We start from the raw sequence: 27,996 nt of genomic DNA, 5'->3' as shown, positions 1-27,996 counted from the left end.
TGTGACCTGCACATTCACTACGCTATGAGATAATAACGGAACGTTATGAGACAGAGTTGTTTTCAAGGCAAATGCAGAGACTGCTTGTCGAAAAACTGCCCCCGACAGGAATGCGCATCAGTGGTTTTACATGAATTTACCTCGAAAACAACTCTGTAGCATAGCTCTGAGCAGCTAACGGCTCTGCTCCGCCTTTCTAAAAATAGCTTGCACCTACAATTAAAGGTAACGAACCTACTCCTAAAACTATAGGGATTATGGCAATGGGCCAATTTGCCAAAATGTTGAACTGTCCCTTTAATTTCTGCAACCAAACGGACGTGAAAGTTCATTAGTTAACAGAAGAAAAAAACAGTTTATAAACAAATCTGATTGCAGTCCAGGTCTCTTCACTTGTTAGATTGTACTTTATATAGAATTTTGGTCACTTGATAATAGATAGCTGTCACTCCTGTCTGTTTTTAAGGATTATGCATCTAAGTCACTTTAGACTTGGAATCAGGAAAATGCTTTCAAGGAAAAGTTAGGATATGAAAAAGTGGACAACAGGTTACAGGGAGGAGATGTCGCCGCTGAGCTACATCAAGGAAATAGCAATGGAGTGAACGATCAGCAGACAAAGACAATATTAGCTTTCTGGGAGCACCAGATCAAAAACCACTCAGTGGATGCTGTACCAATTAGATTACCAGAAAAAAAAGGTCAAGGTGTCATAAAAACATCTGGAGTCCTGAAAGGAAATCTGGAATTCAATTGAAAGAACTGCCCCATTTGAAGCCAAGTAAACATTCAATCAATAATAATCTGCATACTGCATACTTGGCTGTAGACACATTTCACATTGGTGCATGTCCAGCTAACCTGCTGTGCTATGTGGGGTAACCCAGCAGTTTCTTGGAATGAAGTATTAGCTGAAAATCTACCAGCCAGACAGCATTTCTGTTTTCTAGATATTTACCATAGCACCGGATCATATTTATTTCTGGGAAACCTTAAAATGGCACAAAATCAGTTTTATATTGACATTAGTGAAGCTGTTGAGTAAAACCGTGCCCTCACCTACATAAGTGAAAAACAACAAAGACAGGAGTGTGGGTGTTGTGCAGGCCCGATGTGAGGGGAAGTAAAGAGCTCTGGATTTCCCCGGTTCTTCTCACATGGTTTCACTCAGCTTGATGGTCACTGCTTTCACCTCCGAGTACTCAGCCAGGGCGTACTCTCCACTGAGAGGACAGACACAACACAGGAGGCAGGTTAGGGAGTCGTACAGTCAACGGGTGGAACTGGACAGGATGAAATGCTAATAAACAGTAGATGTTGCTCACAGCTCTCGTCCGTTGCCTGACATCTTATAACCTCCAAAGGGCGTCTGGGCATGAAGGGCGTTATAGCAGTTTATCCTTGAGCATGAGAGAGAAGGGAAGAGATTGTTACTGATGTCTTTACCCCAGCTTTAAGACAAGACATGCACCAAACTATACTGAGACATCTAAAGTTAACAGACCGTGTCTTGAAGCTTTAATCTGTGATAAATCTTTCCACTCACTGATGGTTTTTTTGTTTTTGTTTTTGTAAGTGGTGGAAACAAAAACTTGAGTTTCTTGGTGCTTCTTTGTATAATCATCAACTAAAAAGTGTAAAATAAAATGTTTCCAAAAGGGTAGGATGGTGCACATCAGGTTCTGGCACCTCTGTATGAGCTGTGACTTTCAGTAAGTTTTATACATGATTCAATTACAATTTCATTCAATTCTCATTGTTTTCATATGTGGTTGATTTTGTTATTTGTTCTTAGCTCATCAACATGTAAATGAGTCATATCTTGACACAGGCTCTTGTGACTTGTGACTGAAACATGATCTGTGTACTGTACATGTATACTATTAAGTTTTGAACATACATGAAATACCTTCGATAAAAAAATATCTATGAGATGAGTGTTAATACATGAAACTATTCCAAATTCATATAATCTTTCATGCATTGTGTGTTTTTGTTTTTGTTTTTTACATATGTGCATGTACATATATGTCATATATGGAAATTCATTACATGTACATACTGTGTATTACCTTTGTGTCTGGGGGAGTAGATCAGTTAATATGCAGGGGCTTGCAGGCGCAGTGCTTCATACATACAGTGAGCAATCTGAAGTGCATTTTACACATAACAGAGATCCAGTGAAGGGAAGTGACTGTGAACAGGGACTTACCAGACAGTGCCAGTCTCCAGGGCTGCAGACACAGACAGAGCTCTGTCCATGCTGGTTGTGAAGACGGCTGACACCAGGCCATACTGGGAGCTGTTTGCTCTCTCTATGGCCTCCTGTTGGCTCTTAAAGCTGAATATACACTGCACCGGACCAAAGATCTGGGAGCAGAGAGATACAGACAGAGAAGTGAGTCACACTGTGACACATTTAATTCTTCTGTTTATGAAATGAAAAACCTAAATAACAACTGAGAACAGCAACTTGACCAGTTAAAAATAAACCCAGAAATAAGTGGACAGGTCGATATAAAACAAAACTACTTTGGGACAGATATTTTCCACAATATTATGTTATCTTTATGTTTTTCTTTTATCTTTTCCATTATTAATCAGCAGGTTTAAAATTGAGCTTCAGTTTTAACTCAAAAACAAGGTTTATATTCATGTAAATGTATATCTGTTGATAATAAATTCCAAAGGAGAGTTTGAAAGCTACAGTAGTCTTTTGGAAAGAATTTGACTGAAAAAGATGTAAAAGGATTATTTTATATACATCATGTTTTATAAAAGTCAAACAGATCAGGTGAATTTTGACAAAAGTTTCATGGTCAACTAGCCTGACAAGCCAGACTATATCATTAAAATGTATAGTCTGGCAACGACCGGTAGACCTCGGCTCAATCTAGGGGGCAGGATGAAGGCTGTCTTTCAAACTGCCTCTGCACGTAAAAGGGTAGCGCTACGACTAATCAGAGCAAAGAGCAGGATGACGTTAGCCTGACAAGCCAATTAAAATGTATGTCGTCATTGCGTTAAGCCTGCCCAACGACTCTCTAAACAGATAGAGCACTGTGATTGGTGAACACAAACGGTGTTCGAGACTCAAAAAGTTCCTATGGCTCGTTTCTAGACCCACCTACGGAGCAAATATATTTGCTGCCGCTAGGGTGCGTCTAGATTTCTAGGCTAATGGTCAACATGAAGATATGTTCACTTCTTACCTCAGGCCTGTACCTGTTACTATACTTATAAAGGCCATGTTTTCCTGTCAGTAAGATTACTGTAACATTTCTGCTACAACCTGTTTGTTTCCTCAAGTACATGTCCCAAGCTCCGTTTCTTTAGAGAAGACAGAGAAGCTCAGTCTTCTTCCTCTCCCTCTTCCCCCATTTCTTCTCTTACATCCTTTTGTTTCACTCACTCACTCATGCAACATTGACTATTCTTGCTGAGGGCAATATAAAAGTCTGCTGAACTCTCATGCCAAAGCCATCAAAGTTGAAAAATCCCAATATCCCCAATATCTCATCAACCTGGGATTCATTTACCGCCAAACATTTCATGTTTAACAAAAGTTCAATAATTTAATTTAAATTAACAGTGAACTCATCATATATAGTGCATTTTTAACAGAATCAAAAACAGATAAAGAATCATGACTGATATAAATACATCTAATTGATAGTAATACAAACATCCCTCGCCGCTGCACTGTTTGTGGTGTAATGACAGCATGAATCCACAGGGTGTCAGCCTTATCCTCCATACACTGACTCGGCCCCCCCCCACGCCCTCACCACCCCGTCTGTGTCAAGTTCATTTGGAATGTGCTGAATTGAGTGGTAACCTCTTCTTTGGCGATGCGCATATGGTCCTTGACCCCGGAGAAGATGGTGGGCTGAATGAAGAGGCTCTTCTCACCCACAGCCGCTCCTCCATACTCCAGCTTGGCTCCCTCCTTCTTCCCACTCTCTATCAGATCCATGATCTTGTCAAACTGCTGTCGGTCAATCTGCAGCCACAACGTATGAGAGGAGGAGATGGTTTAACAACACAGAGATGGTTTCCTTTTTTTTTATTATTATTATTATTTTTTTTAATTTAATGCACATTTAAACACATATTACAGGACAATTACACAGACAGTTAGACGTGTACAAGAACGTATGGGACAAGGGACACTTACAAAACAAACAAACATACGAGCTAGGACAAATCTAATCAGAGATTGGAGAGTGGAGTTACGAGAGGGAGTGTTGAGCAGATATATTGGAAATAAAACAAAAATAAAGATAGGAATAGGAATAAGAATGAGGGGGAAGAAAAAGTGTGGGGGGGGGGGGGGGGGTTTCGAGGAATCAGCTCTGGACTAATTGTGTGAATGGTGACCAGGTTTTATTGTATTGGGTGATATTGTCTTTCATGGTGAATGTGAGTTTTTCCAAATTTGAATGTTCAGTTAACAGATTATACCAATGTTGTATTGAAAGTGTTGTTCTGTCTTTCCAATTGAGTAGTATTGTTTTTTTGGCCATGGTTGTGGAGATGAGGATAAATGTTTGATGATGTTTTGGGATTGGTAAATGAGAAATGTCGCCGAGTAAGGCTATGGTGGGGTGGATTGGGATGCTGAGGCTGAGGATCTTGGATAGCTCTCCCATGACCTCCAACCAAAAGCGTCTAATTGGGGGGCAGTACCAAAGTGTATGGGGGTAGTTATCTATTGTGGCTGGACAGTGTACACAGGTGTTGGTGTCAGTGAAGCCCATCAGGTGCATTTTATGGGTGGTGATGTGTATTCTGTGTAATACTTTGTATTGAATTAACTGTATGTTGGAGTTGGGTGACATAGTGAATCTGTTATTACAAATGGTTTGCCAATTGATGTCTGTTTGGATGTGAAGGTCTGAGGTCCATTTGTCTATCGGTAATGAAGTGGTGTTGTCATGATGGGAGAGAAGTTTGTAAATCTGGGGGAGAAGTTTCTTGGGTTTGAGGAGATTTAGTTTCAGTAGTAGGGGGGGGGGGGGGCTGGGTTGTGGAAGTTGTTAATATCAGTAATCTTTTTAATGGTTTCTTTTAGTTGTAGGTATTGGAATTGACAGTTTTGTGGGAGGTTATATTTCTGTTTCAGTAGGTCGAATGTCATGAGAGAGCCATCCCTGAAGAGGTTCCCGAGGCTGGTTATTCCTCCCTGTCTCCAGGATGTAAAGTTGATTGTTTTTTTTGTCAATTTTGAACATTGGGTTGTGCCAGATGGGGGTGGAGTTGCATGGGGTGAGATGGAGATTTAAGATTTCATTTGTTTTCCACCAGGCTGAAAGGGTAGTGTTTATTGTGTTGTATTTGAAACAGTCATGGGTTCTGATGGATTTATCTATGAAGATTATGTCTTGGATGGTCAAGTCTTTGCAGATGGTTTGCTCGATGTCCAGCCAGGCAGAAGTTGAGCTGTTGGTCCAATGATGAATATATTGCAATTGGTGAGAGAGACAGTAATGGTAGAAGTTTGGGGCATCGAGTCCTCCATATTGTTTTGGTCTTTGAAGGGTGGTTAATTTGATCCGGGGTTTTTTTCCTTTCCAATAGAATGAGTTTACTGTTGAATTCAGAGAGGAAAACCAGCCCAGGGGAGGATTAATGTGTGTCATGGCAAATAGATAATTGATTTTTGGGAGAATGTTCATTTTGACGGATGCAATACGGCCAATTAGGGACAGTGGGAGTTTATTCCATCGGTTGAGGTCTTCTTTGATATTTTGCAGTAGTGGTGTGAAATTTAGTTTAAATATGTTTTTTGGGTTTGTTGAGATATGAATTCCGAGGTATTTGATGGACTGAGCTGCATGTTTGTAGGGTAAATCCCCAACCTCAGCATCCCAATCAATGTAAGTAAGAATCTCGGATTTTGTCCAGTTTATGGAGTAGCCAGAAACTTTGCTAAAGCTGTCAATAAGATTATGGACTGACGGAAGTGAGGTGGAGGGACATGTTAGATACAGTAAGATGTCGTCTGCATATAAACTGATTTTGTGGCAGTGTGACATTGTTTGTATACCTGAGATGTTATTGTTCTGTCTAATGGCTATGGCAAGTGGTTCGATAAATAGTGCGAAGAGAAGTGGTGATAATGGACATCCTTGTCTTGTACCTCTGTGCAAAGTGAAGGGTTTAGATATTAAACCATTGGTGATAACAGATGCTGTAGGTGAGTTGTATAGAATTCTGATCCAGTTTATGAAATATGGGCTGAAGCCAAAGTGATTGAGAGAGGTGAAAAGAAAGGACCATCCTACCCTGTCGAATGCCTTTTCTGCATCCAGAGTTAGTGCTATGGCAGGGAATTGAGTCTTGGGGCCCTATTTTCCTGGCGCAACTCATGGGGGCGCAGCGAGGCGAGCCCTGGCGCAGCTGGCGCAGTGGCATTTTCCTCCAGTGCAACAAGGTGCGCAGCGGATTCGGTAAATTGGCAGACTGCTGTGCGCCGAGATGGGAGTGGTCGTGCAGCAGGGGGAGGTGTCGACAGATTCACCGTGGCGCAGTGACAATTTGTTGCAGATAGACCGCGCAGAGAGTGCGCCGAAAGCTCGCCAGCTCCAACCTGGTCTAATCTCAGCACAAGGTGAAGTGCAGCCAGCGCAGTGGCAATTTGACTGCCCAGCACGCAGTGCGCCCACGTCACCAAGACCTCACAGGCAGATTTCCACAGTTCCAGGCACATTTAAATGCAATTAATAATAATAATAATAATAATAATAATAATAATAATCATCACAATAACCCCTATTTATTGTATCTGAATCAGCACATACACCTATATCTATATAGATTGTCCCATCACACTGATGACAGATCAAAGGCTTGCGTAATGGAAACTCAGCCTGACTGAATTAACACAGATGAAACCAGGTAGGGACTGAGACAGCCGTGGATGTCCCAAGAGCAGGTGTTGACACTACACACTGTGCCGTTGCAGATGATCAGCTATTTATTTATTTATTTACTTATTGATTTATTAGGGGCCAGCGCCGCATCGTCACGCGACCATAACAAATAAAACTGAAAACAAATAAACTATCATCTCTCACAGCAAACCACAATCAGCCTCGGCATCATAGTGAGCAGATATTCACATCTCCCCTCTCAGGTAAATTCTAAAGAAAAAAGAAAAAGAGAGACGCTACGTGATGCCTCCTTCACGCACAGCTGTTTGTTTATGTTGTGATCTGTGCACACGTGTTTAAATATAGGTTACTAAATATGAGTGTCTTTATTAATGGAAAAGGGGTGTGTGTGTTTTGTTTTTTGTTTTTTTTTACTGGGCAACAGCTCTCAATCTGTCAGAGCAGTCTGGATAACATCATAACCTCCTCCCTCCCAGACTACTTTTGCATCATCAGCCCGTGAGGTCTGTTCGCGCGACCGGACACTGCCAGCTTGGACCGGACCAGAACATCAGTTTCCTCCCGTCTCACTTGCTGTGAGAGATGATAGTTTATTTGTTTTCAGTTTTATTTGTTATGGTCGCGTGACGATGCGGCTCAATAAATCAATAAGTAAATACATAAATATAGCAGATAATCGTGTAGTGTCAACACAGCAGTAATCCATCCTCATCTTTCATCTGTGCAGCCTTTGATCTGTCATCAGTGTGACGGGACAATCGATATAGATGTGCTGAATGTGTATGCTGTAATCTGTAGGTGCTGATTCAAATCTTCTCTTCCACGGTGAAATTAAACGTTAAAGGCGAGGAGAGGAGCTCATTTGATTGGTGAAGATCTGACTCGGCTGTGTCAAACCCACTCCACGCCTTCTCTCCTCCCTCTATGCCATTTACGCCGGTGGGAGGGAAGTAGGCGGGATGCGCCCCGCTGCGTTTCGAAGGAAAATTGCAAACTGCTCCTGGCCACTCCCCGTTGGCGAAGCGAACGCGGAGCGCAGGCCTTATCCGCTGCACCTGCGCTAGTCTACCAAAGTAGAGCCCTTGGTGTGTGTTTTGTTTCTGTATAGTTCCATTATATTGAATAGTCTTCTCGTGTTTTCTGAGGAGTGCCTCCCTTTAATGAATCCGGTTTGATCTGGGTGAATAAGTGAGGGATTAACAGATTCTAGTCTTATTGCTAGGGCCTTGCTTATGATTTTGACGTCTGTGTTTATTAGAGATATTGGGCGATAGCTGGAACATTGTGTGGGATTCTTGTTTGGTTTAAGAATGAGTGTGATCAGGGCTGTATTCATGTGGTAGGGGATCTTTGAGTTACGGAGGGTTTCAGAGATCATATTGAAGAATAGAGGGGAGATAAGGGACCAGAAGTGTTTATAGAATTCTACAGGGAGGCCATCTAAACCTGGCTGTTGGGCATGAGTAGTAGTGCTTTTTCCAATTCGTTTATTGAGAGTGGAGTATCTAAATAGTCTGCTTGATCAGTGGACAATTTTGGAAGGGAGGCACTCCTTAAAAACGTTTCGACATCTGTAGTGTGGTAAAATGGTCCGGAGTGTACAAGTTGGTGTAGTAATCCCTGAATGTTTCGTTTATTGCTATATGGTCCTGTGTTATATTTCCCATTGCATCTTCTACTGAAGTTATGTTATTTTTTTTCCCTTTGTTGTTTCAGCTTCAAATTGTTGATGTCTGAGTTTGAGAAGTGTGTGTTGGGTTTTTTTGTCCAGCAGGCTGTTGAGTAAATATTTTATTTTGAGTAATTCTTTATTGGGTGTATTTGTGGGCGTTTGAGAGGTTTCCAGTCTTTTTAGCTCCTGTTCTAAGTAATGTTCTCTTGCAATTTCGTTTTTATTTTTCTTTGTGGCATATGATATTATTTTTCCTCTAAGAACTGCTTTTGCTGTTTCCCAAAGTGTGCTTGCTGTTATGTCTGGGGTGGTATTGGTCTCGAGAAAGTATATCCATTCGTCTTTGAAATATGTGGTGCAATTCTGGGTCTTGAAGGCGGGATATGTTAAAGCGCCATCTGGGTTTAGGTTGGGGTTTTGTTCCTGTAGATAATTTGAAAGATATGGGGGCATGGTCTGATATGATAATGCTGTGGATGTTAGATTCTGTTATTCTGTGTGTGAGTGTGTTATTAACCAGGAAATAGTCAATTCGAGAGTGGGTTTTGTGATGTGGGGAGTAGTATGTAAATTCCTTGTTGTTCGTATTGTGTAGTCTCCAGATGTCTACCAGTCCGTATTCCGACATATATTGTGGAATTGAGGGGTTTGTTAGATGGTAAAATGGAAAAGCGGTCTAGGTCTGGGTTTAATACAGTGTTATAACCTGCGAGTTTAGAAAGTTCGTGAAACAGGGAGTTAAAAAATGTGGGAGAGTCTGAGTTTGGGCTGTAGATGCTTGCTATTGTTATGCTATCTTTGTGAATGTTACCATTGATGATAATGAATCGTCCCTCTGGATCTGTAATAGTACAATTGTGAGTAGCCTATATGGCGTGGTTTCCTGACCTGATGGTTTCCTGACCTTAAAGAGATAGTTCAATATTTTGGAAAATTGGCCCATTGCCATAATCCCTATAGTTTTAGCAGTAGGTTCGTTACCTTTAATTGTCGGTGCAAGCTGTTTTTAGAACGACAGAGCAGAGCCACGAGCTGCTTAGAGCTACGCTACGGAGGCTAATGGAATTTGGTTTCCCTCAACAAACTCATCAAATACACAATCCAACAACTCCAAAACGCTCTGGTGGACAAGTTGTGACCTGCACATTCACCACGCTATGAGATAATAACGGAACGTTAAATTCAAATTTATTAAAGGATAACGTTATGAGACAATTAGAGTAAAGGTAATGAACCTACACTAAATAATCTATAGGGATTATGGCAATTTGCCAAAATGTTGAACTATCCCTTTAAACAAAGTCTAGTTATGGTCTAGCACAGAGGAAGAGTCAGGGTGTGTGTGTGCGTGTGTGCGTGTGCGCCTGTGTGTAACGCAACTGTGCAAAGTGTGTCAAGTGTGTGAAGTGGGCCTGTAGCACTTTAAGTTTTTCATTACTGGAGTAGAGTTGATGCATGTAGTGACATTGGGATGTGATTCATTAATAATCAATACCTCATTATATTCTGTGATCAATATAAAGTATGAATGAATGATTATTGTTTATTAGAATGCTCTTCAGCATGGTGCCATAAACTTGAACAACATTAACAACAATATTACAGATCCTTATATGCATCCAGGTTCAAACCCATATTGGATACAGCTCCTGTCCTGTTCTCTGATGAATCTTTCCAAAATAAAAGTCTGTATACATTAAAAAGCCAACTCTGCATAACAGCATCAGAGCACCAAGACGTATCAGGCGTAATACATTTAATCCTTATAAACAGATATTACCTCAAACCAGAGCACAGAGAGCAATGGAATACAGGATACATAGTATTACTGTACTGTATGTATTATTGTGTTTTTCACAACTTGTTTCACTGCCCTCACATGTGCAGGTGGAGTTTCTATTCAGTATTCTCTGGTTGGTTGTGTGTTCCCACCTGTGGCCCTTGTGACGTCTGTGGCTCCAGTGGGTCTCCTATGATGATCTTCTTCGCCTTTTCCACACTGCAGCGCACAAACTCTTCATAAATACTTTCCTCCACAAAGACACGTGACGCAGCCGTGCAGCACTGACCCTGGTTATAAAAAGCTCCTTTTTGGGTTTCCTCCACAGCCAGCTGCACTGTAGACACACACACACACAGAAAACCAAAATTTTCAGTCACCACCTGTAGTTGGTAAATAGCTGGTATCATTTTCACCTTGTCAGTCTGTGGGTGTTGTGATGGTGGTGCTGCTGCGGTGGGAACTATGTTAGGTGTTTTTTACTATTTATGTCTGTCTGTTTGTAGATGGGTTTTGTCTTCTTTGTAGGCAGAGTCCAAGGGCGGGTGTGGTGTGTAATCATGTAATCCATGTAATAACGACTGCTGACAGGCGTTGAGGATGCTGTGATCCCATCACAAGATGTTTTGCACTAAATCATGTCACTTAACTCAATCAGCCCAGCAGCCAAGGTTTGGACACACTGGATTTTGTTGCTGAAAAGGATGATGTCACTTTTTTAAAGCCCACTTTAAAGGCTCTGACTGGCTCGTTATGTCTATCTGCTGGTGACAGCAGATTATTTTTTTCTCAGGGGCTCCTTGAGGAAATGTCTTCCATTTTGGTAGAAATGTTCACACCTGGAATGAACTGGTGGAGTGATCAGCTCTGAATGTTCCTGTTCACACCTGCTTTAAGCTTAGTCTCCATTGATCTCTTACGATTTGATCTCACTTCTTACTTCATATACAAATAAACAGGGGTGTGTTGTTGTTGTTTTTAGCCAGATGACAGACGAGTCTCTGTCAATGTGTGTGTGTGGAGAGAGGGAGAGGCTGAGGGAGTACTTTACAGTTAAATATCTGTGGTTCATAATGAAACTGTGGCAGAGGATGTCAGTGGAGTAATTGGCCATCTAATGTGGTCAAGACATATTAAATTTAACACTCTTTTGAAAGAATGTGGACATGTGGACCACACCACCGCTGAGTATGGTCCTCAATTGTGTCCTGAATAGAGCTCAGATCGGGACCAAAAAATCCAGCCCAACCTGACCCTGTGCACATTCTCTCCAAGTTCTGCCTCGTCCCGTCCCATTAACTGTATCAAATGCTAATTTCAAAGTTTTAAACTGCATCTCTGAGTTGTTGGAATCACAGAAATCTGCTCATATGAGAATCAGCTGGTCTATGACCGGATCTACTATCGTGAAACCAGTTGAGCTTCTGTACAAAAAAGCACTCAAAATCTTAGACAAAAAAACGGTATCTTACCATCATTGTAATATTCTAGTGAAATATAAATTGCTGAGTTTTCCTAATTTTTGTAAATTCTCCTCTGCATGCCTAATATATAAAGTACTTCATGGCCTGGCGCCATCTCCACTTAAAGAGTTTATTGCATTTAAACAAACAAGGACCACCAGGTCAATCACTAACAGGGACTGTGTGGTTCCGTACAGGAAGACCTCTTTCGGTCGAAATGCCCTGTCTACGATGGGAGCTACGGTTTGGAACACACTACCTTTGCCCATAAAGGAGTGCCCTACTCTGTCTACTTTTAAGGGCCGCCTGAAGTTATGGCTTAGAGCCAACCAGGCATGTGATCACTTTTAATGTACCAACACTGTGTAACTGTGTACTGATACTGTGGTACTGCGTACTGATACTGTGGTACTGTTACCTGTTAATGTATATTTGAAACTGTAATGTGTTAAGTGTTATAGGTGCGTACGTGCATGTGGGTCGGAGGGGTGGGGGATAGGTGTATTGTTGTGTAGCGCTCTGTGATATCTGTCTTAATGTGTCTTAATGTAACTTTTTATATACCTTTGTTTTATGTTTTACTGCCATGCTCCATCAGGCAGGGGGACTGCCAACGGAAATTAGCCTTCTGGCTATAATTGGGTGCATTTACATTTTATTCTTTTAAAATGTTCATTGATGTACACTGTCCCTCTTAAACAAATAAAGGAAATTAAATTAAATTAAATTAAATCTTAATGAGCACAAAATGGGGGAGTCATGCTGTGTCCACAGTGTAACCTTGTTGTGTAACCTCAATATGCATCAGTCACAGCAGGCTGTGGTTTGAGGTTACATTTTTTATAGAATACCCCAGAATACACAATAGTTTACTAATCTGTGGTCAGATCACCCCAGGCACAGGTCAGGCACAGGTCTGACCAGGGTCTTGGCATCAAATGGGAACTAGTTTGATTTTGGTGGTCAGAGGTCAAAGGTCAAAGTCACTGTGACCTCATCAAACACATTTTTGGCCAAAGCTCAGGAAATCATTTGGTGATTATGACACAATTTAACACAAACATCTATGATATGATACGTGTAATTTCAGAACAGAGGAGGAGGTTGTTACTCTGTTTCCTGCAACTTGACTGCTTAATTCTTCTTTTTGTTTTGTTTTGCTCTTGCATCAGACCTGTCTCAATCAGAGGTCTAGAGCCCTAACCCTGCTCTTATTCACTTCAGTGATAACTCATTGTCATTCATGATCTCTATGGCCTTCACCTTGACAGAATTTGACTTGCCATTTTGCTTGTGAACAGGTACTAATATCATATTAGTACCTGTTCACAAGCAAAACGACATAATGAAAGTGTCATTATTTCATTCAAAGGTGAATTCAGACTAACACCTGTGACTGCTGTGCTATGTAATATAATTATAATTCAGGTCATGTTGAAATAGTGAAAACAGTTTTACAATGGATTTCAGGACAGATCCGAGCAGAAAAACAGGTTCACTCACAGTCACAGTCAGCAAACACGATACAGGGGTTCTTTCCTCCCAGCTCCAGAGTTACTCTCTTCAGGTTACTCTTGGCTGCCGCTTCTTTAATCAGCTGGCCCACCTGCAGGCAGGAATAATGTAAATGCATTATAGATAACACTGACAAAGTGATAACAAAGGAGTGTCTTCAAATATGAGTGTTTAGGACAATATATTTTTCTTAATTTTTTAAATCACTATATATCTAATTAGTCATGGCAAAATTAAAATAAAAGATAAATGACTTAATATATTGTGTGTCATATATACATTCTTAAATTAAGGGTCCTTCTGCACAAAATATTCTTTGTCTACACCTTTGTAAAAGACCCAATGGCAAATTAGATTTCTATCTAAGTGTAAGTGTAAGTGAACTTTCTTTCTTTCTCTTTTTCTTTCTTTCTTTGGTTTCTCTTTGTGTTATGGCTTTTTGATTTTACATTGAGCTCCTAATAGGTTTCTTACCTCACATACACATCCTTAAAACATAAAACACTACCGATGCAAATTAGCAAGTTGCTAACTCTGACGCATTTACATTTGTGCACACGTACGAATGTTCATTAATGTGTATTGTCCCTTTTAAATAAATAAATAAATATATTTTACTATATATTACTATACTATACTATATGTGCATAAATGAAAATGCAAATGAAATCATATGAATGGACAGGAATGTCCATGTGGAGAATTACTAGAATACCACCATCTATTGATCAGAGATAGATTGATTATAAAAGGCTTCGTTGAAAACAAATGCACACGACCGGGAGGAGGGTGAGCAACACAGTGGAGAAGTGACCCCCAATGCAGCTACTAGCTGGTTCGATGTAAACAGGAAGTCATTGTTGAACCCGTCAAAATTTCTTAAATTATCTAATTCAGACTAAATATTATTTTTAATGGAAAAGCAATACTTGTATTGTGCACCCCTCTAAACGTCCCATGGATGTGTTCTTTTTGAAAAACTAAAACTTTTAATAAGCTTTCTCCATATTCAACCTTTAAGCATCAAAATTTTATGTGGGTGGTTTCCAATCTGTTTATAGTTGTAACTCACCATCACAGCCCACTCTGAGCCATTTCATCACACAGACACAATGCATTATTTATCCTTGTTGTTTTCTACTTGAACTAGATTAGATGCAGAAATAATATTGTCAGATCTTGTTAAAAGCAATGTATTCTGGGACAATTTCTTTCTCATTTATCTGTCAAGATGCTGTCATTTATTCACAAACCTCTGTAGAGCCGGTGAACGCCACTTTGTCAATGTCCATGTGGTTGGCGATGGCTGCTCCCGCTGTGGGACCAAACCCTGGAACAATGTTCACGACTCCAGGAGGGAAACCCGCCTGATGTGTAGACACAGAGGGAACGTTAGTGGCAGAAATCACCACTGATTTAAAGTCTCAATGCAAAAACAGCTGTTTATTTGACCTAGATTTTAGATTTATCTCTGTAGGAATCCTACACCCTTGTGTTATAAATCACTTACAGACCAGAGACGGAGACATAGTTGCTCTCAGCTTGTCTGTCTACATACAGTATCCCCATCTTAAAATGACCAGATTGAGATTATGGTGGTCAAAGCTTCAAGGTCGCAGTGACCTCACATTTTTGCGAGTGCAATATATTAGGAATGCAGAGGGGAATTTCATAACTTCAAGTACTCTTTGACGTCCACATTAAAAATCTTGAGCACTCATTTCACTTATTTCAAATGTCCATAAATATGAAATTGGGAGGTAATATTTTATAACCAGAAAGTCAGAGGTGCCATTATAATGTTGGTGGAGGAATTTGACCATGATGAGGTGAGGAATTTCAGGGATATTCCTGGCAACAAATAATATGACAAATGTCCAAAATACTAGCACAAATGCATAAACATGCAGACATAGTTAATATACAGTGTGTGAGTGGTTTAATCCCTAATTAATTCATATCTAATCTTTATGTTTCATTACTATGTACATAAATTACATTTGCACGTGGGTTATGTTATGTGCAGATGATGGACGGGAGACTAACTGAAACAGTCAAATCAGTCCTTTCTAAAACTGTCATTATGACTGATGAAGGTCAAAGACCTTTGGAAACCTTTTTTTCGTCACAGCTGAATTGTTCAGGTCCGGACTGTCTCCTCAAGTGAGTGCAGTCACTATCAATGCATCCAACAACATCCAATCACTGAGGAGCAAGATTTTCTATCAGAACACAGGCCAAGAATCTGAGGACTATGTGAGGTTTAAAGTCTAAGCGTGTCTTAGCCCACAGCTTGGATCAATCCCACTGTACATGTTGAGTCTAGCGTCAGACCTCTTTGATGAGCGATCCAACGTGGAGGGCCGTGAGGGGGGTCTGCTCTGCTGGCTTGATGACCACTGTGTTTCCACAGCTCAGGGCCGGCGCTATCTTCCACGTGAACATTAGCAGAGGAAAATTCCACTAGAGCAGATAAAAGAACAAATTAGTTAGGAATCAGCGTCATGATGTGGTACAGTGGCCATGTAGTCATCATGTTGTGTCACTCTTTGATTCAGTTTGTGATCATTAGATTCAAATATATATCAGTTCAACAGAACATAGTGCAACCAACCAGAAGGGGTAGGGCATGAACATGGATGAACACTAATCTGGTGTTGATGCCCACGAGTAGAGGGACTGTTATGGACTTCAGTGATTTCTTGTGCTATTCTTGGCAACATGACTGGGAACACAGCCAGATCAAAATTGAGATGTACAAACTACACACACTTTCACTTGCAGGTTAAACCAGTAACCAGTAAGTACTGTAAGTACATTTTTATTTATATAGTACCCTTCGTAGTACGACTACACAGAGTGCTTAACAGTGTACAATTAAAATCATAATTCAATCAACACAAAAATTAAATAACAATAAAAAGCATAAAGAAACGTATGCACACGGCACAGGGCAGTGCATAAATAACAATTGCGTGACTGTGCAGGGCCAAAGGAAGTTATTTTATTTAGTTAGTTATTTTTATTCTTTATCCTAATCCGCTTCATATTCTCTATTGCGGAGGGAGTGACTGTGACTTAACTGAATTTCACCTGAGGATCAATAAAGTATTTGATTCTAGTTTTTATTCTGATCATTTGTTTGGATGTTTGCCATTCGAATACATAGGAAACAAAGTAACATGCAGGTGTCATTTCTATTCACTACTTTAGTTTTTAAAACACCCAAGTCATACTGTGTATTTAGTGCACACAGAACGTGGTAGAGTTTGTTTTTAACGACCTGATGCATCTATTAAAGTTTTGATGTAAACAGAAGCTTACTTCTTTGACTCTGTTATAATCCATCACTGCAGTGGTCTCCAGTGGAAATAATAACGATAATAAATAATCCAAGAAACACACACATCATCAGTACTTTGGTTTTTCCCAGTTAAGTCCACTTTATCACTTGGATGCTGGTGGAGAGAATATACAAGACAATAAAAGCCTTGGGACTGGAGATGATTCAAAGTAAACAAATTCCGAAAAAGAGGTCCTTTATTTTCCAGTTGCTCGTTTCTATGTTGGAAACCAATGGACAAATAATTGGGCACTCAAACCCAAATTAGACAGCAATATATGTGAGCGCTGCATGTTTATTGTTTAGGCATTGTTAACTTTTACAACACTTTGGAAACACTCACTGCCATTAAGGGATCTTGGGATCACAAGTCGGGAGAAAGGTTTCCTGTTTTCCTCTGACAATGACTCATGCGGCATGTGTGCCAACAGTACTTTCAGTAATTACACAACGTTCTTCAGTATAAATTTCACTTTTATGATATAATCTCCCATGTCAAACAACAGCCGTTTTGTTCCTTTGTTGCCAAAGCAACATTAGAGGTTACAGGCTTATGCTCAAAGATAAAAAGTGAATGGCTGCATTCTGTCATGATGTCGAAATTATACTCGTGTGTCTGTCTGGATCGGCGACAAAGTGAAACACGACACGATGAAACACCAAACGCCACCCCACCCTAAATCTGATGAAGTTATTATCAAAAGAAAAAAAAAACATATATTCCAATGTGTGAAAGTAAATCCAAGCAGCAGAGGACTGAGGCTGTGTGTTCCTGTAAGAACAGCCCTGGAGGGATTAGGAGGTCTTGTTTAGGGGAGAGCAAAGATTAAGATAAGGTTTCTGGTACACCCAGTTTCATTTCATCCTCACGTCCAGACGGTGCCGTGAAGTGAGTGCTGTTGACCTACCAGCACTGCACATCTATTATCTTTTTGGGAAAGTTAAAGTTATTCCGCATCAGCTCCAATTAAGACCTAATATTGTTCCAGGAAAGCCAGAGATGTTAGAGCATTCACCTAAAACCATAACCTGCTAAAATAGAAAGGCCCCACTGTGTTACAAGAACAGATAGGGAAACACACTTGTGCCATTTCCTCTACATGAATTGATGAATAGAAATGATGAAGCTAATCCGGCTTCAAGCTAATTAGTCAACCATGGAGCAGCAACACAAAAATATTTTGCAATTTAACATACAGTAAGATTTTTCATTGTGCAAACAGTTCAGCAATATGGCTATTGGGCAAAATGTACAGTTATATAAATATCTATTTTCCTTTTATAAAGAAGCATTGTATGGAGCTAATTTATTCCCTCATTCTGGGGAAGATGTACTGATGTGGGCAGAGTTTTGTTTAGTTAGTGCATTCGTTTTTTATTGCAACCATATTCAATTAATATTCTGGGAAGTTGGGCTCAGTCTTTTGGACCACAGTCTAAACAGACACCTGGTAAACCGGTGTCTCTCCGCTGTATAATAGGTGTGAACGAGTGTGTGTGTAAGGTTGATTGTCATGTGTCACCCCCTGACCCAGTACAGAGTCCTCCAATATCAGCATACATATATATGTGTGTGGGTTATGCATGTTATATAGCAATTTCTCTAGGTTTGTTATAATTTTTACATGTATGCTTTTGATTTATATGTACATGTATGCCATATATGCAAACTTAAAGGGACAACGAGGAGTTTCTATTCGGTTATAAAAAAGTGTCACGTTAATGTGGATGAATCTACGCTACCCACACTTGTTAATGGGCCCATTTTCGATAAATATATCGTTCTGTCTCTATCATTATTTTGTTATTATTAGTGGTGGTGGAAATGCTGGTCAAGCCGACCAGCGTTTCCTTACTTTCGGTTTCGTGGCGAGTCTTGAGAATAACGCAGCCAAATTGCCGTTTATGGGCGGAACTACGACGGTAACTGAACCTCTTTGAACCTCTGACTTTAATTATTGATGAATGAAAACATGAGTCTGTCTTGCGCCGGTCAAAGAATTTTACGGTGTGCGCGGAGGCTCATAAATGTAGTGTGAAAACGCTTCGCTTTTCCAAAACTCCTCGTTGTCCCTTTAATACATGTACTTATATCCCATTCATGCATGGGTGGAATGTGTGCTGCCTGGCTCGAAATAATGGCAACAACAGGAAACAGTGAGTACAGAAAATACTGTCACTGTCTTCCAAGATAAATATCTGTTATCATCTACCATTTCTATGGTTACAGTTGGTTTAAGGGATGATCCAAGTATGGTTCAAATCCAAATGATGTTGGCTATAAATAAGAAAAAAGACATGACCAAAATAACAAATACACCTTCTTGCATATCCAATCCGCATGTTCAGGTTAGGACAAAGCACAAACCTGCCTGGAGTCACTGACACCAGCTGTTGACACCACAATGTTTTACATGTGTTAAACAGACCAAACACTATGAGGCACTAAGACCCTCATTACATTAGATCTATGTCAGCAATTTCCCCTGCTTAAAGTCTTTGTGCTAGGCTCTCCAGGACCAGACCATGGATATATTCAGCAATGTGTTTTGGATCCAAACACGACAGTCCAGTCAGTGAGAGCTGCATGTGCCACTAAAGCCTCTCACATTGTTTAAGGTTAATTTTTCAAATTTTCTGATTTTAACAAGTAATTCTGATTATGTATCACAAATCGCCATTGGAAAATTTTCTCTTGGATGGATACATAGAGTGAAAAAGTTTTCCAGGGTCTCAGAGTGTCATGTTTCAGAGGTTGTGCCAACACTGCCACACAGCCCAGCTCTGCTCCCGGGGCTTGGCCCTATCTCTGTACTGATCTACAAGGATGAAACAGATATCCATATTCTCTGACAGCAAACAGGAATAATGTTTTTTTTCCCCTCCAGAATGTCAAGAGCCTCCCTTGAACACTGTGATGACATACTTTAAACGTATGTATGATGATTATTATCCATATGTGGATTTAGAGTTGAGCTCGCAGAGAGAAGCTGGCATCACAGCAGTGTATTGGGTTCTATATCCTCGGGTTATAACATGGATTTCTAAAAAGGTCTATTGAGAACAGATTGTATTACAACAGCATCAGACATCCTGAGTTATCTCCATTGGATCTCTGTCACTGAATGATACCACACATGGACACACACAGTTGTGTTTCCAGAGGATATTTCACTGACATACATTGATTTCCTAGAGAGTTACACATAAATCTAATCATAAACACCTTTCAGCTAACCCCAGCCCTTGGCATACTCTGAATGTGATACTAATAGGTTATTTGATATGGGGTTGCGTTATACACAATGTATGTGATCATTATCGAGACAAGGGTACACTTTATTGTAAATATTTTAACCCACTACATCTCCATGGTACATAGTCTTTTACTTTGGAAAAACATTTTCTCAGCCGTTGTTCTGCCATGTTACCACATAAGGGTGCATTTACACCACAGACAGTAGAGAAATTAGACTGTTCAATTCTGATTACTTCCTATCACATGGGCATCTGGTATTTTGTTTCACTGCTTTCTAAGTGCAGACCTTTGGACGGACTTATATGTGAAATCACAAATTCAACATTTAATCTGAAATAAAACTAGCGTTTCTGTGCTTAATAACACCGTTAGTGTTGTTTTTATTGGTTTATGGAGGGAAAACAAAGAGCGTATTTAATATGATCTGTAAAACCCAACTGTATCTACTATTGTGTGTTGCTGTAATGTTTTGACCTGAATGAATGATCAGTAGTAGTTCAACTGGTGATAAAATGAAGTGCCACAGTTAAAGGCTTTTTGTTGGCAAGAAAAGGGGTTGAAAATGTTCAGTATAAGGCTTACACTTTTTCTCAATCACATTACTTCAACATAAACCAGATTTCTCCCTGAAACTTAATGATTTAAATTATGAAGACTTGAGTTTCGTCCCACGAAATGAGTCAGGTCCCTTTTTATACTGTAAGCAGATATACGGTGTCCCCACAACGTATGAAAACCAACACACACACACACATACACACACACACGAGCAATGTGTCACCTAAATCCTTTTCACCATGGTAGATATGAACTGTAACGAGAATTCATATAGCACATTATCATTGACTTACAGGGATGATGGCTCCACAAACACCAACAGGCTCGTGTTTAGTTAAACACATGAAGCTTTCATCTGAAATAAAAGAAGACAGTGCAGTCAGTTCGATGCACTATATGTTCAACACTGAGAGCTAACAAACTGCACTTTTTCATATGCATATCATGCATTAGCATTTGGGTGTGTGTATGTGTGTGTTTATATTCTGATCCTCCCCATTTTATGTAAAAACTATGTTTTAAAAAGGTAAACATATTATTATTATTATTATTATTATTATTATTATTATTATTATTATTATTATTATTATTATTATTATTATTATTATTATTATTATGACTACAGGGAAATATACAGTCTATATTCAGAAAGCCTGACAATCACTTCTGTAACTTAATGATGTCACAGCAAGTGCAGGAGATGCAGATGTCAAAATATGCTTCCTTTTGTTCTTAAAACCACAAATATATCTTCTCTTGGTCAATACTTCCAAATAAAACAGAAGAAGAGTAGAGTGAAAGGAAGAAAAGCAGGAAATGTGTAAGAGAAACATGTGCAGTGCAGTGTTTGTTTGTCCTGTATTGTTGAACAGTTTTTACTTTAATCTTTTTAGACTGACAAAACTGACGCTGCACACAGATGTGTCAGAGGCTCAGCGCCCTGACCTTCTCTAGTTTCCCGTGTGACTGATCACAGACTGGGTAACTCCAGCCGCCTTTATCTTTGAGTCACTGGGTGAGTCCACGACACGTTGAACTGCAACTCAGTGAAGGTGACATTCACTCGGACAGACGAACAAAGTGGGTTCCAGTGGGTTAAAGTTTGTGGTCATTATTGTGTTTATTGGCCCATTTTTAATATATAAGAATTTGGCTTTGTTTCACTACAATCAAATCAAATAGATAGATAGATAGATAGATAGATAGATAGATAGATAGATAGATAGATAGATAGATAGATAGATAGATAGATAGATAGATAGATAGATAGATAGATAGATAGATAGATAGATAGATAGATAGATAGATAGATAGATAGATAGATAGATAGATAGATAATTTGATTATTATAAAAAAAATATTAATAAAATTATAAATAATTTCAGACACATTCCTCTTTTTATTCCTATGATAATTGTTAATTGTTGTTTAATTTCCACAGTGATGTGTTTGGAAGAGATTGATCAATAAAGTTTTGAGAAGATATACACTTTTGCTTTTTTTTGTTTTATGTATTAATGTGTTATGTGTTAATGGTTTGTATTAGTCATGTATTATGATGAAAAGACCCCAGGAAGAATAGCTGCTGTGTGGCAAAAGCTAATGGGGATCTAAATAAACAAAACAAAACAAAAAAACTTTATATATCAAGAATCAATAACATTTTTACAATTATTTCATGAGCACATGTAAAAAAAAAATAAAATAAAAAAATATTCAACTTCATTGGTAACTGTACATTTAATCCTTTATGCGACGTCACTTTCTATAGATGATGTATGTTGTATTTCAACTAAACTAGAGTAAACTCTGCTGATCTTTAAATATGAGCTTATAAAGCTCATGTAGAAATTCCAGTTAATCAGTCAAATAGAAAATAAAAGCAGCAGAGCAGCTGCTTATCACGTCTGCATGACAAATTCTTCTGGTAAGGGCTAATGAAAAGTGAAAATATTTCTTACTTATCTCAAGTGGTGGGTTTTCTCAGCTGGCTAAGTCACCATTTATGATAGTGCTGACTGGAAATGCAGTGTTTACATCTGACTGCATCTGTGTGCTAAAACCTGCTCAGGATGCCTAATAAATCTTTATGTGCACTTTTGTAGAGTTTGAGGTGGTGAAACAAATGCCAGGTACAATTGTTTTGTTACTTTTTTATATGAACAGACCAACAAAAATATTAGCAAGTAAATTCAGAATGAGGGAGAAGGTTTTGATTGTTATTGACATTTCCACTGCATCAATTCTTCCTTTGTCCAGTAAAATGGTTATTTTGGCTTCACATGCATGAAAAGAAACTGAAACCATTAATCTACAATTATCCACTTTTCATATCAAACAACACGGTGTTTTGTCCTGATGACTACAGTGGTTTATAAGTGGAGGTTACGGGCTGAGTTGCTGCCGCTTTGGCGAGGCGTTGAGCCATCGCTGATTGCTAATCCTCACAGACTGTTGCACCTCACTGATCACTATCTCGGCCTCTTCCTCTTCCCTTTGTCCCGCCACACCGTTTGTCTCTCAGCACTCTATTGGGATCTAATCGGGAGGAAAAGGCAAGCGTGTTTTGTCTATCTGCTGTCCTGCAGAGGCAGAGGAGACGCAAAGTAGGCTCTGACAGGAGGGGGAAGTATTAAGAGGCTGAATGAGATACCACCCAGGGCTGAGGACAATCCTGAGCCGGGCCAAGTCACTCGCTCTATAGCAATTAACCTGTTTCCCAACGGTGACTGGTCATGGATTCTCTGGTATTTGTAAAACCCACCCTGATGTTTCTGTGGAACTCATCCTGTGCACTACTAATTATTTTCTAACCTTGTTTAATATGTGTAAACATTTTACATTTCTTTGTCTTGAGCTCATTTGACAATGTGATTCTAAAGTGTATGTCTTCTCAAAACTTTATTTATTAATCTCTTTCAAACATATCACCAAAAATTAAAGCACAATTAACCTTTATAATAGGAATAAAAATAGGAATAATTCTGAAAATAAAATGATTCCAACTTTATGGATCTAATAAATAACTCAGCAAATGAATGGGGTAATTAAAAGAACACTGTTTACTCTTGCCTATTTGACAGTAACACAACAGTAATTTAACAAAACAAATCAATTAACTTCTCATGTCATGAATTAACTATTTATTTACTAATTTATTTGGACATATTGATTCCCTCAAATTAGTACCATTTTTATTTAACGTAAAATTGGTGTAAAAACAACAACCACAACAAAAACATTGGATGTATATTTCACTACAAATTAAATATTGTGATGTGGGAATGTGGAATTTGCATTACAATCCTTGTTGTGCACTGCAAACTATCGAAAGGCATTGGAGCTGATTTCACTTTCATGTAGATCTGATGCAAATTTTTGAAACAACAAAGTTGTTTAAACAGATGGAGACTCAGATTTCATACTTTATAACTGTGAACGTTGAGACTGCAGGTTTCAAGTCAGTTCAAGTATTTGTTCGGATTAACATGCGCAGCGACGGTGATGGTAAACTGAGCTCTGACTCATTCCTAACGGTTAAAAAGAGGCCGGCGCTCACACTCACCTATAGGCAGACTCTTGCCGTGGATCTTGTCAGCCCAGCCCGCGTAGTAGCGGAGCGTTTTAATGCTGCCATCCAGATCAATGAAAAAGGACTGGAGGAAGGGCTTTCCTGTGTCCAGGGTTTCCAGGGTCTGGAATCAGAGAAAAACAAGAGTCACACTTCAATTCATGACCACAGATAATGCAGTGTAAGTAAAAACTTGGGTCTTATTTCTGTGGTTTTCACCATCATCCCTCTCAGTGATAACATTTTCCCCCATGAGACAGACAGTTTGTGTGTGAAATTTTTTTTTATTCAGTTGAACTACACCACCTTAATGCTGAGGATTTGTTAATAATTTTCAGGATATTAAGTGTCAATATGCAACATCACTTTACAAGAACTTAATATGAGAGAAAAAACCCAAAGTAAATAAACCAAGAGGGTGGAAACAAATGTTGGAAACAAAGTCCCGGGTTAGTTTGCAAATAGTACAGTACTATTGTATACAGCCATCTACTTCCTCCTTTGACTTTAACACTCTGTGCTCACTGTGCTTTACCCACACAGATTAGCATCAGGTTCAATGCTGTGACTTTCAAATGAAGTGGTTTAGATCATCGGGATAAACTGCAGCTTTAATTGTTTCCAATCTCTCCAACCATCTGACTGCTCGGACTCCTCTGCAGTGAGGTGTTATGGATCTCAGGGATTACCTCAGGGAGTTCGGGGAAATGTTTGGACACATTGACAAAAAGGAGAAATCTTTCAATAAATATCGACATATAACCTTCGGTTCCTCCCTGGCCTCTTCTTCGCACTGTGCAAGTCGCCTATAAAGTTCCTGCTGGCCATCGGCAAACAGTTTTATTACCAGGAATTTAATATGATGTTATGCTTGTTGCTTCCAGATATAATAATAATAATTACTATAATAATGGTGAATTAATTTAGCCTAACAAAGGCAGTGAGCTGTATGAGCCTGAAATAGCTGGCGAGGTCACTTCTCTGCGCGGCCAAGGGCGGTGCAGTGGGATGTGGGCCGCAGAGGTCCACTGCAGTGTACGGTGTCTTGGTAAATACAAGGCCGAGAGCTGAGCCAAGTAAAACTGACTTCATAATTGATGATGTACAATAATAATGTTCAAATGTGTCATACGTGAGTTCTGCTGTACTGTGAACCCTGCACCTCACTGACATGCACACCATGTTTACTGGAGTTAGTCTTATTGTGACAGGACAAAAAGTAAAGGGCTGAAACCACTGCACTGCTTCACTGTAGCTTTAAATGGCCTGAATCTGGACCTTATTTCCTCGAACAAGGCTGGGAGTTTAGTGTAATTAGCCATACCCTGTGCATACTACCACACCAGAGCATGTTTGCAATTAGTAGTCACATGCAATCTGGTATTATTACTTCACTCACATCTGTAAGGGTTCATTTACAGATCTTAGTCTTACTGCAAGCTGGCAGCTATACAGAGTGAACAGCAATGGGGATTTCAGTCCAAACAATATCTGAAGGAGAGGCAGAGTAACATCCAGCAGTCATTATGGAGAGAGAGAAAAAGAAAGAAAGAGGGGGACTGGGGTGGGGCCACAGTGTCATGATGTCATGCAATAATATAGGCCAGTCCTTGATATGAGTAAGTCAGTGTCATGACAGCACATGGACAGCTGCAGGAAAATCCCACAGATTTGTTACTTATGAAACAGCGCTCGTTTCCATCATTGAGATCTGTTACTGTGAAGAATATCTGCAGCCACGGACTCACACATGTGAGAAGGAAACTGCAGATTCAGTAGAAACATATAGAGCCCGGATGGGGATGTATACACAGAGTGGGGACTGCTCATTATCTGACTGCACAGAGTTTGTCCTGAGTTGACAATTAGTTTATTCTTTCTAGAAAAGAAATCAGCAGTGTCGGAAAGAAACTTCTCACCACTACATTCACTTGAGACCTGAAAGAACCTGGACACAGTTTTAATGTACTTATACTTTCCACATCAGCACATTGCAGTCACAGATATTAGAGTTTTATTCAACTGCATTTGTCTGATGGCTGGCTGTAGTTACCCTCGCTTCATATTCATTTTCAAATCAGAATAAAGTGCAACGTTGCTGCATATAGGACAAAATACGAGGTATCTAAGGGCCCTAAAGCCTATAAAGAAAAATGACATGATCGGTCCCATCAGTGCAAACAATTACTCAATGAGCGGCAACATTTAAATGCTAATTACATCCCACAGATAATCATATCTGAATATGTGCCCCTGTGCTTTTATTTTGGTAAAATCAAAGTGGAATGACTGAAGCACTGTAACACCAGCTGTTTGAAATGTGGACAACTTAAAAAAAAAAACAGCCTATGAATTGCCACTTTGACCAACTCTAAACACCTTAAGGCAATACTGATTCATTGTTTTATTATTATGAGTTGGTAATTGATGATTCGTTTTAAATCCTTGAACTGATAGGCCTCAAGTAGCCTACAATGATTAATTAATAGTTTAATTAATCCAATAATCTAGATAAATTACATAAATGTCCATCATGAGGACAAGTCACTTTGGTAAACCTGTCTGTAAAACCTGTGAACGCATCATTCAGCTGAAGTCAACCCACCGCCAGCAGGAGCCGGTCCCTCTCCATCAGGTCGGCCAGTTTGTGCAGCAGCCTCCCCCGGCTGGACGCGTCCATCCTCCGCCACACGGAGCCCCTCTGCACGGCCGCCCTGGCTGCCCGCACCGCCTTATCCACATCCTCCTACACGGACACATTTAGATGAGTGAAACGGGACAGGACGCACAGAGGTCTACACTTCACCAAGAGACAGCACGTGTCATCAGTCTCTATGGATTCACGGCCACTTCTCAGCCCTTAATTAGGCCTATGGAGTAGTAGAGGTAACTTCTTTTGAAATATCAGAACCTCATTATAAGAATAAAAACACGTAGTAAAAAAAAAAAAAAAACATTTTAGATGAAGTTTGGCAGAGTTGGAGCCAAATGCAACAAAATAATGTTGATTTAGATCCTTATTAATCCGCTGTGTGCAATTATATTCAGTCATTATATTGAGTAATGAAACAATAATCGATGCCTCCTCACTTTGTCTGCTTCCTCCACGTCACAGATCTTGCCACCTGTGGCCGGGTTGAAGGTGGAGAACGTCCTCCCCGTGCAGCCTGCCTGCCACTCATTGTCGATGAAGATCTGCGGAGAGCGGACAGTGTGTGTGCGCGTGCGTGCAGTGAGTGTATGTGTGTGTGTGTGTGTGTGTGTGTGTGTGTGTGTGTGTGTGTGTGTGTGTGTGTGTGTTTGACACCTGACGCATGATCTGTCTATCGCATCACTGTCCTACCTTGGTGTGTGTGATCTCCTGGACCTGGGCGGGCTGAGGCAGAGCCGGGACTCCTTCACTCACTCCGTTCTCTGTTATTCCGTTCTGGGCCATCCTGAGTCAGCGCTCTGACTGCTCCGTGTGTACCGTGTACAGTGTCCGCTCCTCCACTGGCGTTTTTGTTTTTATAAGATCGTGGGACTCCTCCCTCCTCACACAGCGGTTGAGAAGAGCCCAACTCCGCCCCTATCGAATATCAAGGGCCCTTATCTGAGGAGGGGAATCTTGTAGTCGGATCACCTTGGTAACATCCTGCAACATCTTGTATGTGTAGCTCTAATACTATGTAAGGCAGTGGTTCTCAAACTTTTTGACATCAAGGACTTCTAAACTGACACTAATTAGACCACGGACCCCCCATTGGACAACATTTTGACACAAACACCAGAAATACACAAAAATTAGTTCTGAGACTGAACAATGTTACTTTCTTTAGTCAATGTACGTTCAAATACTGCCAATGCCATGAATTTTTTGAAAACATTCAAGAAATGTAATATTTCTGGGGGAAAAAAAATTGTAAAATGTTGAGAAAAATTTGGGGACCCCCTTGAAAC

The 27,996-nt window shown here is 39.9% G+C and overlaps 1 protein-coding gene across 1 annotated transcript; it reads right to left on the bottom strand.

Moving 5' to 3' along the window:
* Nucleotides 1–978: 978 nt before the first annotated feature.
* aldh1a3 (aldehyde dehydrogenase 1 family, member A3) lies at nucleotides 979–27,596 on the bottom strand. Its single transcript, XM_085772621.1, has 13 exons — nucleotides 27,401–27,596; nucleotides 27,148–27,252; nucleotides 26,663–26,803; nucleotides 24,052–24,181; nucleotides 20,780–20,841; nucleotides 15,661–15,789; nucleotides 14,580–14,693; nucleotides 13,315–13,417; nucleotides 10,501–10,685; nucleotides 3,839–4,003; nucleotides 2,213–2,370; nucleotides 1,326–1,400; nucleotides 979–1,223 (listed from the first exon to the last, which is right to left on the bottom strand). Exons 1-13 carry the CDS (start codon nucleotides 27,491–27,493, stop codon nucleotides 1,154–1,156), a joined length of 1,530 nt encoding a protein of 509 aa, XP_085628747.1. The 5' UTR covers nucleotides 27,494–27,596; the 3' UTR covers nucleotides 979–1,153.
* Between the last annotated feature and the right edge of the window lie 400 nt (nucleotides 27,597–27,996).

This window comes from Trachurus japonicus, chromosome 3 (genome assembly GCF_045865225.1).
Source record: "Trachurus japonicus isolate A0001 chromosome 3, Traja_1.0".
NCBI classification, from domain to species: Eukaryota; Metazoa; Chordata; class Actinopteri; order Carangiformes; family Carangidae; genus Trachurus; species Trachurus japonicus.
The sequence above is the reverse complement of the archived record's forward strand: the minus strand, read 5'-3'. Positions and strand labels throughout refer to the sequence as shown.